The sequence below is a fragment of the Hylobates moloch genome, unplaced genomic scaffold (assembly GCF_009828535.3).
Source record: "Hylobates moloch isolate HMO894 unplaced genomic scaffold, HMol_V3 SCAFFOLD_12, whole genome shotgun sequence".
NCBI classification, from domain to species: Eukaryota; Metazoa; Chordata; class Mammalia; order Primates; family Hylobatidae; genus Hylobates; species Hylobates moloch.
The window spans coordinates 2,004,145-2,020,394 of NW_026652287.1; the positions used below are offsets into that span (position 1 = coordinate 2,004,145).

General features: G+C 48.5%; 1 protein-coding gene across 8 annotated transcripts in view; it reads left to right on the forward strand.

Annotated features, from left to right (window-relative positions):
- STX2 (syntaxin 2) overlaps window positions 1-4,353 on the forward strand; it is a 49,535-nt gene extending 45,182 nt beyond the window's left edge. For 4 of the 8 annotated variants that reach the window (XM_032168260.2, XM_032168263.2, XM_058425472.1 and 1 more), the window contains one exon: window positions 1,978-4,344. Coding sequence is in view for 4 of the 8 variants with exons in the window: in XM_058425474.1 (XP_058281457.1) it covers window positions 1,978-2,055 (78 nt within the window). In the remaining 4 variants the exon portion in view is untranslated. Of the gene's footprint in view, window positions 1-1,977 lie in introns of all 8 variants that reach the window. The other 4 variants (XM_032168261.2, XM_032168262.2, XM_058425473.1 and 1 more) reach the window with 4 other exon arrangements.
- Window positions 4,354-16,250: the final 11,897 nt, after the last annotated feature.

Genomic DNA, 16,250 nt, shown 5'->3' on the forward strand with positions numbered 1-16,250 from the left:
GCTGGCCATTTCACCCTAGTGTCTGTAAAGAAGAATGAACATAGAAGGATCCTCATTCATAAAAAACAGACCAAAATGAATACCAGCAGTTATCTTTGCATAGGAAGGCAGTGGTTAATGTCCTTACTTTCACTTTTAAAATATTAACATAGCCTTTCACCCTTTAGCAATTGGCCTTCCTGGGGCTGGGTGCTGCCCCTCCCTGCAGGGTGTGCCAGGTGCAGGCCCGTCACCCCGGAGCATGGGTGGGATGCGCTGCTTTAAGGAGACAGGTGGAGTCTTACAGGTTTTCGGTGAGAGGGCCCTGGCCCCGACCTGGAGCTGGACTCCCCAGGGTGTGCCCTCTCCAGGACATTAGATGACTCCTGAGTCCTGTATCCTAGACTCCATGTAGTTGACAGTCATCCTGAAAGCCAGATGTGGCAGGAAAGCACACACACGTCGAGCACCCAGACACATGGCAGGCAGCGCAACAGCAGCAGGAGAAGAGAGCGCGCTGCGTGGAGCTGACTCCTGGTGGCCCAGCTGCCAGCACACTCACTTGCTGAGCGGGAGGGCGTGCGCCTCCCTCTGGAGGGAGGGAAGGCATCCCAGAGAAAAGGAAGAAGACGTTTCTCTAGGAAGGTGCTGAGAGAGGGGCGTAGGAGCGCATGTAGAGGATGAGAGAGTGGCTGGGGCTTTGCAGGAAATATGTGTGATGTTAACAGGGAACCAGAGTTTGAGGGAGGGGCCCTCCTGCAGGCAGCTCACCCTGGTCCTAAGGAGTCACTGGGAGGCTCACCGGGGCCTGCCATGCACCTCTTGATAACCCTGCGTAACTGACTGAGCCAGCAGTCTTAGAGCTGTCCAGGCTCAGCAAACAGGATTTCTTAGGTAAAGGCACTCATACATTTGGAACTGTAATTAAAATGATGGATCTCTGCTGTTCAAAAAGAGAACTCAAAGTCCTACAGCGCGGCGCCTCCTGCCGTGTCTTTCTTCCCTTCCCTCAGACAAGCTTCCTGGAGGAGGCTCCATTTATTAAGCCAAAGGTGGCCTCGCTTTCCCTTGTGTGAGGATACTTGTTAATTTTTAAAAAGTTAAATGCTGTGTCACGCCCTGCTTCGAGACCATCAGTGCAGTAGAAGAATGAATGAATGTCTTGTTGATTTCTTACACATGTTCGTCATATTTAAATGTAAAAAATGGATAAGTCCAGGTGCAGTGGCTCATGCCTGTAATCCCAGCACTTCGGGAGGCCAAGGCAGGAACATCGCTTGAGCCCAACAGTTCGAGACTAGTCTGGGCAACATAGCAAGACCCCATCTCTTAAAAATATATTTTTAATTAGCCAGGCATGGTGGTGCATGCCTGTCATCCTAGCTCCTTGGGACACAGGTGGGAGGATTGCTTGAGTCCAGGATGATGTGTTTGCAGTGCGCCATGTCTGCACCACTGCTCTCCAGCCTGGGCGACAGAGTGACACCTCCTTTCAGAAAAGAAAGAAAAAATAGGATTTTTCAGCCAACAAGAAATTCGTTTAAAGTTTTAAAAATATGTGTAATTCATCCAATTAACGGCAATCCTGGAGTTTTATTATGATTAAAAGAAAGTGTTGGCCGGGCGTGGTGGCTCACGCCTGTCATCTCAGCACTTCGGGAGGCTGAGGCGGGTGGATCACGAGGTCAAGAGATCGAGACTCTCCTGGCCAACATGCTGAAACCCCATCTCTACTAAAAATACAATAATTAGCCGGGCGTGGTGGCGGGTTCCTGTAGTCCCAGCTACTCAGGAGGCTGAGGCAGGAGAATCACTTGAACCCGGGAGGCAGAGGTTGCAGTGAGCCAAGATCACATTCTTTTCTATGACATGGAGGAGTCCTTTCTTGATAATGGATGTATTTTTTAAACTATCCCAAATCCCAGAAGGATTAGTTAGCAAATGACATTGTTGATTTCTTTGATACATTGCAAATTAATGTTTTTCTTTATCTTGCAGAAAATGATGTTCATTATTATTTGTGTAATTGTTTTGCTTGTGATCCTTGGAATTATCCTAGCAACAACATTGTCATAGCAACCATATCCCAAGAGCCATTTATCCTTGAGACTCAGACCACATCTGCAACCAAATCAGCATCCTGTCATTTCGTGAATGAATCTCAGACGCTGTAACCCGGCATCGAGTGCTGACCTTTTAATGTATGAGTTCACAGAAGAAGCACAACCGAACGTCTTGTTCGGTGAAAGCGCCGTAAGCACAGTGGGTGTGATGCATGACCCTGAATGACACACTACAGAATGTGAGCAGTGTGAGACTTCTCTCACTGGCCTTGAAATAAGAAAATATTGAACAGTTTAATATTAAAAATATTTCAGTGTTACAAATGTGCATGAAGTTTAATTAGGAAGGAATGCTTTATGTTATGAAGCTCTTTTTTTTTTGAGACAGAGTCTCACTTTGTCATCCAGGCTAGAGTGCAGTGGTGCGATCTCGGCTCACTGCAACCTCAGCCTCCCGGGTTCAAGCAATTCTCCTGCCTCAGCCTCCCGAGTAGCTGGAATTACAGGCGTGTGCCACCACACCCAGCTAATTTTGTGTGTGTTTTTTTTTTTTTAGTAGAGACAGGGTTTACCATGCTGGCCAGGCTGGTCTCGAACTCCTGACCTCGTGATCCACCCACCTCAGCCTCCCAAAGTGCTGGGATTACAGGCGTGAGCCACCGGGCAGGCCGTTCTGAAGCTTTTAGATCTCAGGTCTAAGGCTTCCTTTCCCTCCCTCTCCCAGCTAGTATGTGCTAATGAAGAGACCTTTTATACTGTTATGTTTATTGCCTGTTGGAAGAAATAATTTTTATCACATGTTTTTGTAAGATATCTGTAATTTTAAATGTTTATAAATTGTTTAATATATTAGCATCTTAATTTACCCCATTTTTATATACTGAATGTGGCCTTCTGAGTGAAACAGGAAGCTTCATGGTGTTGGAGCCACCTTTGTCCAATTGTTTACAATGTTTCCCATTGTCACAGAAAACGTTGGGTGCAAAGCTCCTCAAAGCCCTCAAGTGCCTTCTGTGAGTTTAAACGTGCTGGTGCCCTCTAGAAAAGCCTCGGCCTCAGCTCCATTTCCGCCTGTTCCCTCCCCTGGGATAATGAATGGTTACTGCACTTAAAGACCGTGGTCTCTTTTCACTAAATAGGAAATTCGAGTTTCCCAGTTTACATGAATAAAGTCTGAATTTAAGGCGGTGATGAAACTGAGGTTCAGTACTCTCGGGACTCGAGGAAATTATTCCTGAGACATGGAGTAATTCTTACAAATTTAAACTATTGTACAGATCACATACATGTTGTTAAGTACCTAATGTTTTGCTGAACTTTAAAAGTTAATTTCCAAATTGTATAGGGATTCATGATCATTAAACCTTTTTATTGTTCATTTTTTTAGTAGAAGAATATGACTTATTTTTAGAATTGTAAAATGTATGAACTGGTGAGTGGACATCTGTTAAGAGAGTCACTAGTCAGAATGTTAAAGGAGTGCACGAAGGATGCCCCAAATATCATAAACTCCTGTTACTCCTGCATGTGGTGGTGTAAGCCTGTGACTTTTAACGCCGTTTGGTTTGAAACTAATGTAGAGATGCCTGATTCCAAACAGGTGTGGGGAATATTGAACGGCTCAGAAGCCGCGTGCCTTACTTAACACAATTCTGAATCTCCCTCATCCATGACGCGTCCATTGGATCACTCGCTGGTGGTCACTGTGTGGCAGAGTTACTAGGGGAATTCTGCCTCCGTTTTTTTTCTTTTGGTCTTTAAACACCCTGTCGTGGGACGTGCTCGCTGATTTGTGGCTATGTTGAAGGTATCACTTGTCTTGAGGGTTTTCAGTATTTCAGGATCATGCTGGTGGCAACAGGACCCCACGCCTCTGTGGAATCATGTCCTTGGGGGGACCTGCCTCCCGTGATGTCCCACCTTTCCTTCAACATCTGTCATATGAGTCCTCCCCTTTTACAACTTACTATGGTATTTTTCAAGTTGTTCTTCTTAGATTTGCAGTACCCACTGAAATTTGTGTTTTTATAGTTGAAGTTAAGAAAATGCTATTTGATTTGTATTTAGCTATTTAAGTCACTTGTCCAATGACGTGTATGTCTAAGCCTCGTGTACCGATTTGAAGTCAGACTTAAAAATGTATTTACAGATTCACTTGTGGCTTTTTAATCGGTTCTTCAAATATTTCATGTTTACATTAAAAATTTCCAGAGAAGCATAAAAGTATTCACTTCCTGCCTTGTCATTTCTGGAAAGATTTTGGGGAGATATTTTATTGCATATTCATTAATAAATTGTTCTACTAGGAAAATTGCTCTTGTGGCTATTATTATGTGTAATGATGTAATTTTTGAAGTATTTGGTAATTTTTTGATTATTAGTGTTGTATTACAAGCTTCTGTTGTTCATGGCTCAGTTGTCAGTACCATGTATTAAGGGACTTGCTGGAATTCTTGCTGTTTCTAACAGATACCAATTCAGCGAATTTGGGCTCTATCTCAAAGTTACTCTGTTTGAATTCTTTGTCAATTTGACACATTCCATTTGTTAATGGGGGGATCTGCCCGCCCCTCACTATGTTCTGAGTTATTTATCCTCTATACTTAATCCTCATTCAGGGTTTTTCTTATTAAGTAGAATTTCTTTCCTCAACTGAATTCTGAGCATATTGGAAAGTGACACTTGAAAACCACAATTTAAAAAAAAGAGAAGATAGAACTGGAGAAAACTAATTCATGGAGACAGAGCCCTAGATGTTAATTTTAATCTATTTCTCTATTTCTCCCAGAATGAATTTCCTTTCAAATCAGTCTTGACGTGTACAGTCAATATTTATGCTTTTTAAAGACACTGTACTCGTATAGTATTTATTGCCTAAATGACTTTTTATGAATGTCTTCAGCAAATCTACACTCGCATCCTTTCATGAGTTTAAAAAGTGGATTAAACCGAGGTGGAATTCAAACTGGAAAGGTTGCATATCCACCAGAGGAGCAGAAAAACCTGGAAAAACTGCTGGCCTCGTGGAGAGTCCCACTCAGCCCCGGGAAGGGGTAGGGCTGGGTCCCCCACACCGTGGCCAGTGCACAGATGCCTCCTCCCACCCCTGCCCGCGCTCCCTGACTCCTGTGCTCTGCTAAATACAAACGCGAGTGCCCCAGGCGTGGGTCTGTGGCCGGTGCCTGCACCCAGGCGTGGGTCTGTGGCCGGTGCCTGCACCTGCGGAGTTGCCGAGGTTCTCCTCCCTAGGAGCACTGGCTGGCTCCTTATTTTAGTTGCCGCAACACTCACTGTTAACAAAAGCGAGCCCTAAAGGAAAGAACAGATCATACAGGGGCGCACACAGCTTCTCAAATGAATAGAAACCAGGCCCTCGGCGCAGCTGAGGAAAAGCCTAATGCGGATTTTCCTAGTTGGTTTCACATGGAACCAGATGGACCTGGTACCACGCAACCTTTTGTTAAGTTTTGGTTTTAAGATGTTGTTAAAATTCGTATGTGTGCGGTGTGGGAGGGGTGGAGGGTAACACCGGGTTTAAAGCAAGAACATTTAGACATCCGGAGGCAGGAGCCCTCCGGAGACGAGTCTGATTTTCCTGGCGTCAGAGGAGCTGTGGAAATGCGCGCCAGGCTCTAAATGACTGGCAGGTGGCAGGCTGTGATGTGGACAGCCCTGTTTCATTGTTTTCCATTTGAGCAGTAAGATAAATTCAAGGCGGCACATGGCCCTCCTGTTCTGACTCGCAACCTTTGAACAAGAGAGTGCAGATTCCTAAGCTTGAGAAAACAGGGCCTCTGGCTTCTTGGCAGGGAGAGGTTCCAGAGCGCCCTGCCTCCCGGGGTGGGGTGACCTGGGCCTCCTGGGACCTCAGTTCCCTGCCTGTGAAAAAGACGGACGGAGTTGGAGAATCCCAGGGTGCCTTTCCAGGACTAAAGACTGTGCCTTTATGTAAATTCCATCCTTCGCGAGTTCACTGTGGAGCGCTCTCCCGGGGCCCAGTCTCTAGGCGCGAACACCCAGTCAGGTGATAGCTCTCCTTTGCAAATTGTACTTTTTAATGTGTCGTTGAGTTTGCTAAAGCAGGTTGCTCTGTGAGTAGAGTACAAGGCTGGTCGTCAGCGGGGGAGAGTGACAATGTTTTGAAATTGTTGAATTTCCTGAGCATGCACCAGGCTCAGTGTCTTGGAGCAATGCGGGAAGGCTGGTGTTGCGGCGGCCCGGAGAAGCACAGCTGCAGATACTAAACGCAGGCCTGGTGAGCAGGAAGCCGGGGCGTGGCTCAGGCGGAGGGGAGAGCCCAGGGCAGGTCTGGCCCGGCCATGGGAGCCAGGCTCTGAGCTGGAGAGCAAGGTAAGGTCCTAAGCGTCATGTCCGGAGGAGTGGGCAGACAGCAGGGGTTGCACTGAAGTGGCGGGAGACTGGGGCTCTGTGACGGCCTGGGGGTGAGGCCGTGGAGCACGGGGTGGTGTGGGAAGCGGACTCTCCAGCTGCTTCCTTTCCCCCTGTGTGGCGTGGGCAGCTGGGTCTCTTAGGACTCAAAGCCCCCCCAAAAGTTCATGTCTACAAGCTGGTGTGGCCTTGGGTCAAGTAGGGGCAGGTCCCATGGGACCAAGAGATGGTCCATGCAGCTCCCAACATTCCCTGTGTCCTGTGCTGCCACTAGGAATTAGGACCCCGACGCTGAAACACTCAAGTGTAGAGCACTGCCCCGGACGCGGGGGGCACTCAGTGCGGGGAGGGAGGGCCTCTTTCTCTGGCAGGCCAGCAGCAGGCCTGGAGGGGAGTATTGTCTGCCATTCTTTCGTCGTGTTTGAAAAAGTGCTTTACTGAGGTATAATCTACCATACATTCATCCATCATAACTGTGTAATTATATGACTTTAGTAATTAATAGAGTTGTGTAACCATCATAACCCTCTTTTTTGGGAACATTTCCATCACCCCAAAACTACCGTTACGCCCATTTGCTGTTAATCCCAGCTCCCGTCCCGGCGCTGGGCCACCCCCGGCGATGCTTTCTCCCCATCAGTTTGTCTTTCTGGACGTTTCGTGAAAGTAGGGTCAGGTATGAGAGCCTTCTGCATCTGGCTTCTTTCACTCGCAGCGTCCCCGAGGCTGTCCCTTTGAAGCATGCGTGGGTAGTCGGTCCCCTTTTGCTGCTGAGCGTCCTTTATTGTAGGGGGACACTTTGTCCCTTTGCCACCTCACGGACATTGAACTGTTGCCTTTTTACGGATCCTGTCCCCAGGCTGGACATAGTGTGACTCGTTCACTGCAACCCCCCCGGTTCACCCATTCTCTGCTTCACCTGTACTGGACTACAGGCCCCCCACCACCTTTAGTAGAGACGGGGTTTCACCATGTTAGCCAGGATGGTCTTGATCTCCTGACCTCGTGATCCACCCGCCTCGGCCTCCCAAAGTGCTGGGATTACAGGCGTGAGCCACCGCACCCGGCCGCCAGTTTTACTATGATGAATAATGCTACTATGAACATCTGTGTACATATATTTATATGGACTTATGTTTTCATTTTCCTTAGCTTTCTGGGAATAGAAATACTGGGTCATATGTAAATTTATATTTAACATTTTAAGGAACAACTGAACTTTCCAAATGCTGTGTCGTTTTACTTCCAAGTAAAAGGGATGTATAAGGATTCCACTTTCTCCACGTCCTCTCCAACTCTTGGTATTGTGGTATGTTTTTAAACCTATCTATGCTAGTGGGTGAGGAGTGGTGTCTCACTTTGGTTTTCATTTGCATTTTCCTACTGATGAACAATGTTGACATCTTTTCATGTGTTTGTTAGCCATTCAACGATCTTTTAAAGTAAGATATTAACTCAAGTCTTTTGCACATTTTAAATTTGGCTGTCTTATTTTTGAGTTTTATTTAATTTTAATTTAATTTTTTTTTTTTTTTTGACAGGGTCCTGCTGTGTTACCCAGGCTGGAGTGTAGTGGCACAGTCATGGCTCACTGCAACCTTGATCTTCTGGCTTCAAGCGATCCTCCCACCTCAGCCTCCTGAGTAGCTGGGACTACAGGTGCGTGGCACCATGTCTGGCTATTTTTAAATTTTTTTGTAGAGATAGGGTCTCACTATGTTGCCCAGGCTGTCTTGAACTCCTGGGCTCAAGTGATCCTCCTACCCCAGCCTCCTCAAGTGTTGAGATTATAGGCATGAGCCACTGTACCTGGCTTATTTTTGAATTTTAAGAGTTCTTTATATATTCTGGATAAAGTTATTGTCTTATACAATCTCCTGTCTTTTAAAGAAGTTAATAAAATAAAGGAGAACGTATATTTGCAGAGTGTTTTATGTTGACATACATAGTGACATTTTTGGTGCTCCTCATTTCTACCTGCAGGCTTGGATCACTCTCTAGAGTAGTTTTCTTCCAGCCCCAAGGACTTCCTTTGGTATCTCTTGTAAAGCAAGTCTGTTAGCAACGCATTCTCTGTCTTTTTTTCATCTGGGAATTTCTCAATTTCACCTTCAGTTTGGAAGGATAGTTTTGCTGGATATTGAATTCTTGGTTTACAGTTGTTTTTTTTTTTTTCTTTCAGCCCTTGAGGATCTTATACTACCACTCTCCAGCCTCCTCTGTCTCATGTATGAATTTGGCTGTTAATCATATTGATGCTCCCTTATATGTGATCAGTCATTTTTCTCTTCCTGCTTTCAAGATTTTGTCTTGTCTTTTAGCAGTTTAGGTATAGATATCTGCATATTCTGTTTTTCATCGCATTTTGGAAGCTCTGGGCCACTATTTGCTGAAATGTTTTTTCTGCGCCTTTGTCTTCTTTCCTCCTGCCACTCCCACTGTGTGTATTTTGGGATGCTGGAGGCTGGCCTATATGTCTCTGAGGTTCTGTTTGTTTTTCTTCTGTGTTTTTTCTTTCTGTTCTTAATAATGGGTAACCTGTGCTGATCTAACTTCGAGTTCACAGCTTCATCCCTGTACCGTCTTGGGTCTACTGCTGAGCTCTTCTAGTGAGTGTTTTCATTTTGGTGATCACTTTTCAACTCTAGAATTTTAGTTTGGCTCCTTTTAAAAAATAATTTCTGCATAGTTGAGAATCTCTATTTGTTGATTTGTTATTATTTTAATTATTTAAATATAGTTTTCTTTAGTTCTTTGTATTTTATTTATTTTTTTACCTGCTACCTTAAACTATTAAGCGTTAATATTTCTTTTTAAAATTGTTTCTTTTTGTTTTCAAGACAAGGTCTCACTCTGTCACCCAGGCTAGAGTATAGTGGCGCAATCACTGCTCACTGCCGCCTCAACCTCCCTGGGCTCAGATGATCCCCACTCCCCCAACCTTAGCCTCCCAAGTAGCTGGGACCACAGGTGCATGCCACCATGCCTGGCTATTTTTAAAATGCTTTTCGTAGAGATAGAGTTTTGCCATATTGCCTAGGCTAGTCTCAAACTCCTGGGCTCAAGTGATCCTCCTGCTTCAGCCTCCCAAAGTGGTGGGATTACAGGTGTGAGCCACCATTTTAAAAATTTTTCTAGAGATGGGGTCTTGTTATGTTACCTAGGCTGGTCTCCAACTCCTGGGCTCAAATGACTTTCCCACCTCGGTCTCCCGAAATGTTGTGAGTACAAGCGTGAGCCACCACACCTGGTCTTCTTTAGTTCTTTGATCCTATTTATAACAGCTGCGTTGAAGTCTTTGCTAAATCAGAAACCTGGAGAGACACAGAGTTTCTATTCGCTGCTTTTTTATGCTTTCATGGATGAGTTCCACTTTCATGTTTCTTTGCATATATCATTTGTTTAAAACTGGATGTTTTTAGTAATATAGTAATTCTGGAATCGGATCCCCAAAGATGATTGTTGTCACTGCTTTTTTGATTGTACATTTTTAATTCCTTTCTTTGTTAGTAACTTGCCCAGGTTCAATCTGTGAAACCTGTCTCTGGTATGTAGGCGCTGATGTCCCTCCTCAGTTTTTAAATTTATTGTTTCTATTTTACGTCTGCTTCCCAGGGGTTGTCCCCTTGTCTACATACGTCAGCGTTCAGCCAATAGCTGACAGAAGTTGAGCTGCACGCCCTCGAGCCTTGGCTGATGCACCTGTGTGAGGGTGGGGAGTGTCTTCAGAGGGGAGCCTGTTTTTGAGTCCGCCTCAGCCCTTACTTTCCCCTGTGCCTCCATGGTAGACGAGGGAGTAGGCGTGAGCCTGTTCTTCTCTATCTGTATCCCCTTTCCCACCACCCTCAGCCTTCTCTTGCTTTGTGCCCAGGTGCCAGGCCTGAGGGCTGCATCCACCCCTCATCTGTGCTCAGATTCCTGAGGCTCTGCGGTGGGAAGAACAAGCAGGAGGAGGGGCATAGGGCGTGCCTTCACTGCCAGCTTGCTTTGGACCCACGCCCCTGGGCTGGGTCACTGCCTGACCACAGTTCCCACCATGAGGAGACCCACCTTCCCTGGCCTCCAAAAATTCTGTTTCTCTCTGGTCCCTTCCGGCCTAGGGTGATGGAGACTTCCTGCTGTCACTGGTCTCTGGGTCCCTCAACATCTGTCCTTTGTGGCTTATCTCTCTCCCCATCCCTGAGAGTAGCCCTTTCAGTCAGGCCTTTTCATGGAAATCGTCCTTCTCACAGCTTGTTTCCTGCGGGGATGCTGAGGACTCAGGGGTGGTCCCAGGTGTCGGCCCAGGCAGACAGGTCAGTGGTGAGATCATTTGCCAGGAGGAGAAAATGCAGGGGAAAGTGTGTTTGCTGGTGAATAATCAAGAGTTGTGCTTCGTAAATGGTAAACCTGGACATAGAAGTCAAAAATTAAATCAGCCATTGAAGATATGAGGCTAGAGCTCGGAGGAGGTGCTGATGACCTAAAGTCAGGGAAGCATCTGTGTAGATGGTGCCCCAAACCACAGACTAGAGGAGACCAACCCAGGAGAACGTGGGAGGCGAGAAGGGGCTCAGGACTGGGAGCTGGGGCATTGCAGAACTAGAGGTCTGGAAGAAGAGGAGGGTTCAGCAGAGGAGCCTGAGGTGGAACTGAGGGGAGGACAAGGATGGGAAAGAGTACGGGGTCCTCAAGTCCAAGTGAAAAAAGAGGTTCAAGAAGGAGGGAGTGGTCAGCCAGGGAAGCTGCCCCTGGGAAGGCCAGGAAGGAGGGGCCACCGGGTTCAGCAACACGGACCTCGCTGGTGACCTGGACAGGTGTGATTTCAGAGGGAGCTGGGGACGGAAGCCTGAATGAAGTGGACTCAGCAGAGGTGGGAGGTGAGGCCATGCCCTGCTGAGGTGGGAGGTGAGGCCGTGCCCTGCTGAGGTGGGAGGTGAGGCCGTGCCCTGCTGAGGTGGGAGGTGAGGCCGTGCCCTGCTGAGGTGGGAGGTGAGGCCGTGCCCTGCTGAGGTGGGAGGTGAGGCCGTGCCCTGCTGAGGGCTTCGTTATACAGGGAGGATAACTGGAGGGAATGTGAGGTCAGTAGAGGGTGTTACTATTTTACATGGGAAATAATAGATACTGAAAAGGGAAGAAATTATATGCAAGAGAGAGGGATTAATTATAGAAACGAAGACCTTGAGTCAGTGACAGGGTAGGGGAACCAGGGCAGCAGCAGAAGTTCGCTGGTCAGCAGGGGTCGCTCATCAGCTGGAGGGGACCAGGGAGCTGACACCTGCCTCCACCTCACAGCTGGAGGGGACCGTGGGGCCAACACCTGTCCCCGCCTCACAGCTGGAGGGGACCACAGGGTGGACACCCCCCACCTCATAAGCCCGTTGGACAATCACGCGTGGAATAATGCAGTGTGCTTGGGTTCGTGCCTGGCACATCGTAAATGTGAATTAGTACTGTGTGGCTTTACTCTTTGGTTTTCTGAACATTTTTATTCTTGAATAGAATTGGGGCTTTATCTTTGCCTGTAGCCAGAAGGCCTATCTGACTACTTTCCCCTAGACCAAAACAACAACCGACTACACTCCCATGACGTCTCTCCAAACGGGATTCTCTGTAAGGAGAAAAAGATGACTGAGTTTGAAAATATCAGTCGCTCCTCGGTTCTCATTATCATATTGTCAGAAGCATCCTGTGACACCCACAAAGTTTAGCACATAATCCCATGCACGGCAAGCCCAAAGCTGGCGGGCTGGGGCGGCCCGTGGTAGAGAAAGCTGTCACCTTCGGGATTCCAAGACAGCAGCCTTGGTGCCACTGAGGTAGAAGCATCCGCGTCTCCGGCATTCGGTGTCAGCATCTACAGTTAGACCTTCCCATCCTTACGGGCTGGGCCCCTCTGCTGTCCTCGAGCTGCATCTAGCACCGGGGAAATGAGTCCTGACGACCGAGGGACGTCACCAAGAATGTCACCACCCACGCCGAGCAGCCACAGGCTCCATGTCCAGCCCCTCCTTCCCCCGGGAGGGTGAGCCCAGGAGGTGAGAGCAGAGATCGGGGCCTGGAGGTGCGGCCTGGGAAGCCTGTTGTGGGTGCCGCCTCCCTGAGCTACAGCCTGTCCTGGGGATCGGTGGACGCTCCGTGGCTCTGCAGAGCTGCTTGTACTGCCCTTGCTGGAGGAGGAGGTGCTCGCAGTTTGCTTCTGTTTGTGGATGAGAGACAGGTGGGTTGGTTGGTTCTTCCTATCGAGGCATCACAGCCATTCCATGGGAGGCGATGGCAGCTGATCGTTCTGAGTCTCTGCTAAGTGGAATCACCCCACGACCTCGAGTGCATGGACCCACTGGGCTCTGGGCCTCACAGAGACGTGCCCAGGCCTGGATGTGCTGACTGCTGGGCTGTCCCACGCAGCTGGAGCCAGGAGCCCACGGTGGGCAGCAGGACCTTGACTCCAGGTCGGCAGAGCCGGGCATCTCCTGTCTCCTCCCTGCCCCGGCTGGGATAGGTTTGTGGAGTAACTTTGCTAGAGGGAAGATTCTGAGGCATCTGCGATCCTGAGCTGCTCCGGTGGGCACCTGCCAGAAGACAGGAGCCCAGGCTGCAGGAGTCGCTGGTGGAGGAGGGGTGAGGCGGCGCCCTGCCTCTGTGGTTCTGCATGGGGCAGGGCCCCTGCTGCTCCGGGCGGGGAAAGAAGGTAGGAGGCCCTTGCTCCCGTGACTCACTCCAGGCTCTACACAGGTTGGAGTTTTCTGTTTCTTTCTGAGCTTCTAATGCAGGAATCACAAGCTCAGATCCCTTACAGATGCTATGTTTTGCTTCGGCGTGCATCCTAGGTGGGATTCTTAGGCATGGGAAACACACAGCAACATCTTGCCCTTCCACAAAGAAGTATGTATGCTCCCCCAGCACCCTTTGTTTTTTGAGATAGAGCCTCACTGTGTCACCCAGGCTGGAGTGCAGTGGTGCAATCTCGGCTCACTGTACCTTTGCCTCCCAGGTTCAAGTGATCCTCCCACCTCAGCCTCCCAAGTAGCTGGGTTTACAGTTGCCTAGCATCACACTTGGCTAAGTTTTGTATTTTTTGTAGAGATGGGGTTTCACCATATTGCCCAGGCTGGTCTCGAACTCCTGGGCTTAAGTGATTCTCCTGCCTCGGCCTCCCAAAGTGCTGGGATATGGGTGTGAGCCACTGCGCCCAGCTTATTCTCCTACTTTTTTCATGAAACATGCAGCTCTTTTGTTCTTCAGATATTTCTACAACACTGACTGAATGCCAGGGAAGATTCTATGTGCTGAGATCCAGCAGTGAATGGTCCCGGTAAAATTACTGTCCCAACAAGGTGTAATCTAGAGGAGGGAGACAGGAAACAAACAAAATGGTTAACTCAAATGTATCTGTGCTGGGTGGTGATAAAAATTTTGGAGAAAAATAAGTCTCCGAGGGGATGAAGAATGCTGTGTGGGGATTGTACATTCACGTGTAGGGCAGTCGGGAAGCTCTTGTGAAAGGTGATATTTAGATGATGGCCAGTGACAGGTAAGCGAGCGATCCCATTGGATTTCTGGGGAAGGAGCTTTCCAGGCTGAGGAAGAGGCACATGCAAAGGTCCTGAGGTGGGCATGGGCCCGGTGTGTCCGAGCAACTGCAAGGAGGCTTGTGTCGCTGCAGTGACAAGACAGGAGGGAGAGAAACCACAGGGCGTGTGTGCTTGGGTGAGTGGGTGGGGGGCCAGATCACTCAGGGTCTAGGGGGCCATCATATGGACTGTGACTTTGACTCTGACAAAAATGGGAGTGACTGGAAGACCGTATACGTACAATTGATAACACTTACGTGTTAAAGGTGTTGTGCTGACTCCTGTGGGTAGATGTGTCAAAAGGGTAGAAAAAGATAGAAGACCAAGCCGGGGCAGCGGCTCACACCTGTAACCCCAGCACTTTGGGAGTCTGAGTTGGGAGGATCGCTTGAGCCCAGGAGTTCAAAACCAGCCTGGACAACATAGTGAAAAATTAAAAATAGCTGGGTGTGGTGGTGTGTGCCTGTGGTCCCAGCTACTCAGAAGACTGAGGCAGGAGGATTACCTGAACCTAGGAGGTCAAAGGTGCAGTGAGCTGAGATCGCACCACTGCATTCCAGCCCGGGCAGCACAGTGAGACCCTGTCCCTTTCCTCCTCAAAAAAACAAAAAGGAAGAGTGATTATGAGGTTTCTGAGGCCATCTAGACAGGAGGTGGCGGGGACTTAGTGTGACAGCTGAAGTTGGGGCAAAAGAGGTTGGACACTTTATAAATACACTTTGAGATTTGAGTCAAAAGCCCTTTGGCTGGGCTGTTAGAGGGTATGGGGTGTCTTTATGAGGTAATGAAAAGATTCTAAAATTAATGGTGATGGTTGCACAACTCTGTGAATATACTAAGAAGAATTGAATCGTATGGTATATGAGTTATGTCTCAACAATGTTATTAACAGAAATGAGGATTTGCAGATGGATTTGGCGTTGGGGTCTGAGAAGGAGAGGAGGCAAGGAAGACCAGCCTGGGCAGCTGGAAGGACGGTCTTCAAGGAGGAAAGCAGAGAGGAGGGGCAAGTGTTAGGGGAGGGCTAAGAGTTTCAGGAGTTCAGTTGTTTTGTTTTGTTTTGTTTTTTGACATGAGGTCTTGCTCTGTTGCCCAGGCTGGAGTGCAGTAGCATGATCATAGCTCACTGCAGCCTCAAACTCATGGGCTCAAACAAATCCTCCTGCCTCAGCCTCCCAAGTAGCTGGGACTACAAGTGCACACCACCACACCTGGCTAATTTTTAAATTTTTTATAGAGATGAGGTCTTGCTATGTTGCCCAGGCTGGTCTCTAACTCCTGAGCTCAAAAAATCCTCCTGCCTCGGCCTCCCAAAGTGCTGGGATTACAGGTGTGAGCCACTGGGCCTAGCCCAGGAGTTCAGTTAGGTCTAGGCTGTGATCAGATATGCAAGTGGATATGGGGGAAGCATTTGGACACTCAACGCTGGCTCTGGGGAGAGGGCTGCAGGATGAATGACAGGAGCACCTGGCTGGTGAGTGACAGGGGGAAAACAAGGGGCAGGACTGAGCCCTGGACCCCTGATGCTCCCAAGTTAGGAGGGGAGGGGTGGCCAGCTGGGCAGGGGACATCCCAGAAGCCAGGAGGTTCTGTGGTTCATTTCCCCACCGGAAGCAGAGAGCATGGGCACAGAGAGAACTTTCTTTACTGGACAGAAGCAGCGTGCCAGCCCACAGTACATGACAAGTGCCTCAGCATGTGGGATCAGGGAGTGGGGATGCTGGCAATTGTGGATTGGAGGCTCTGGGTGGCAGGAGGCTGCTTTGGGGCTATAGCTGTTGCCATGTACAAATAAGAGCCAAGGGCTGCTGGGCATCAAATGTTCAAGAGAAACTGGAAGTGATGAGATTTTGTTTGGCTTTTCAAAATGTCCGTTTCATTTGAGAAACAAACAAAAACCTATATGTGCCTAACCACACAAGTGTGTGTCCCCACCTGGCCTGTGGCCCGTCAGTGTGTGTTCTGCTCTCTCACATGGGGAGTTACTGCCAGGGGCATGTAGTCTCTGTTGGGCCTTTTCCTAGGCAGCTGTACCCTGGGAGAGGCACGGGCTGCTCAGGGCGTCGGTGCACCTACACTGGTGTTGACCCTTAGCGTGATGCCAGGCAGGGGTCCTCAGCCCCCCAGGCCCTAGCTGGATCTGAAGTTAAGGGAGGAGGTGGAATCCTGCATGAAGAAAGCTCTGCTGGCTGAGAGCCTGGCTCTCACGCTAACTGTGTGACTGTGGGCAACTTATTTAATGATCCTAAGCCTGAGTTTCCTCCTC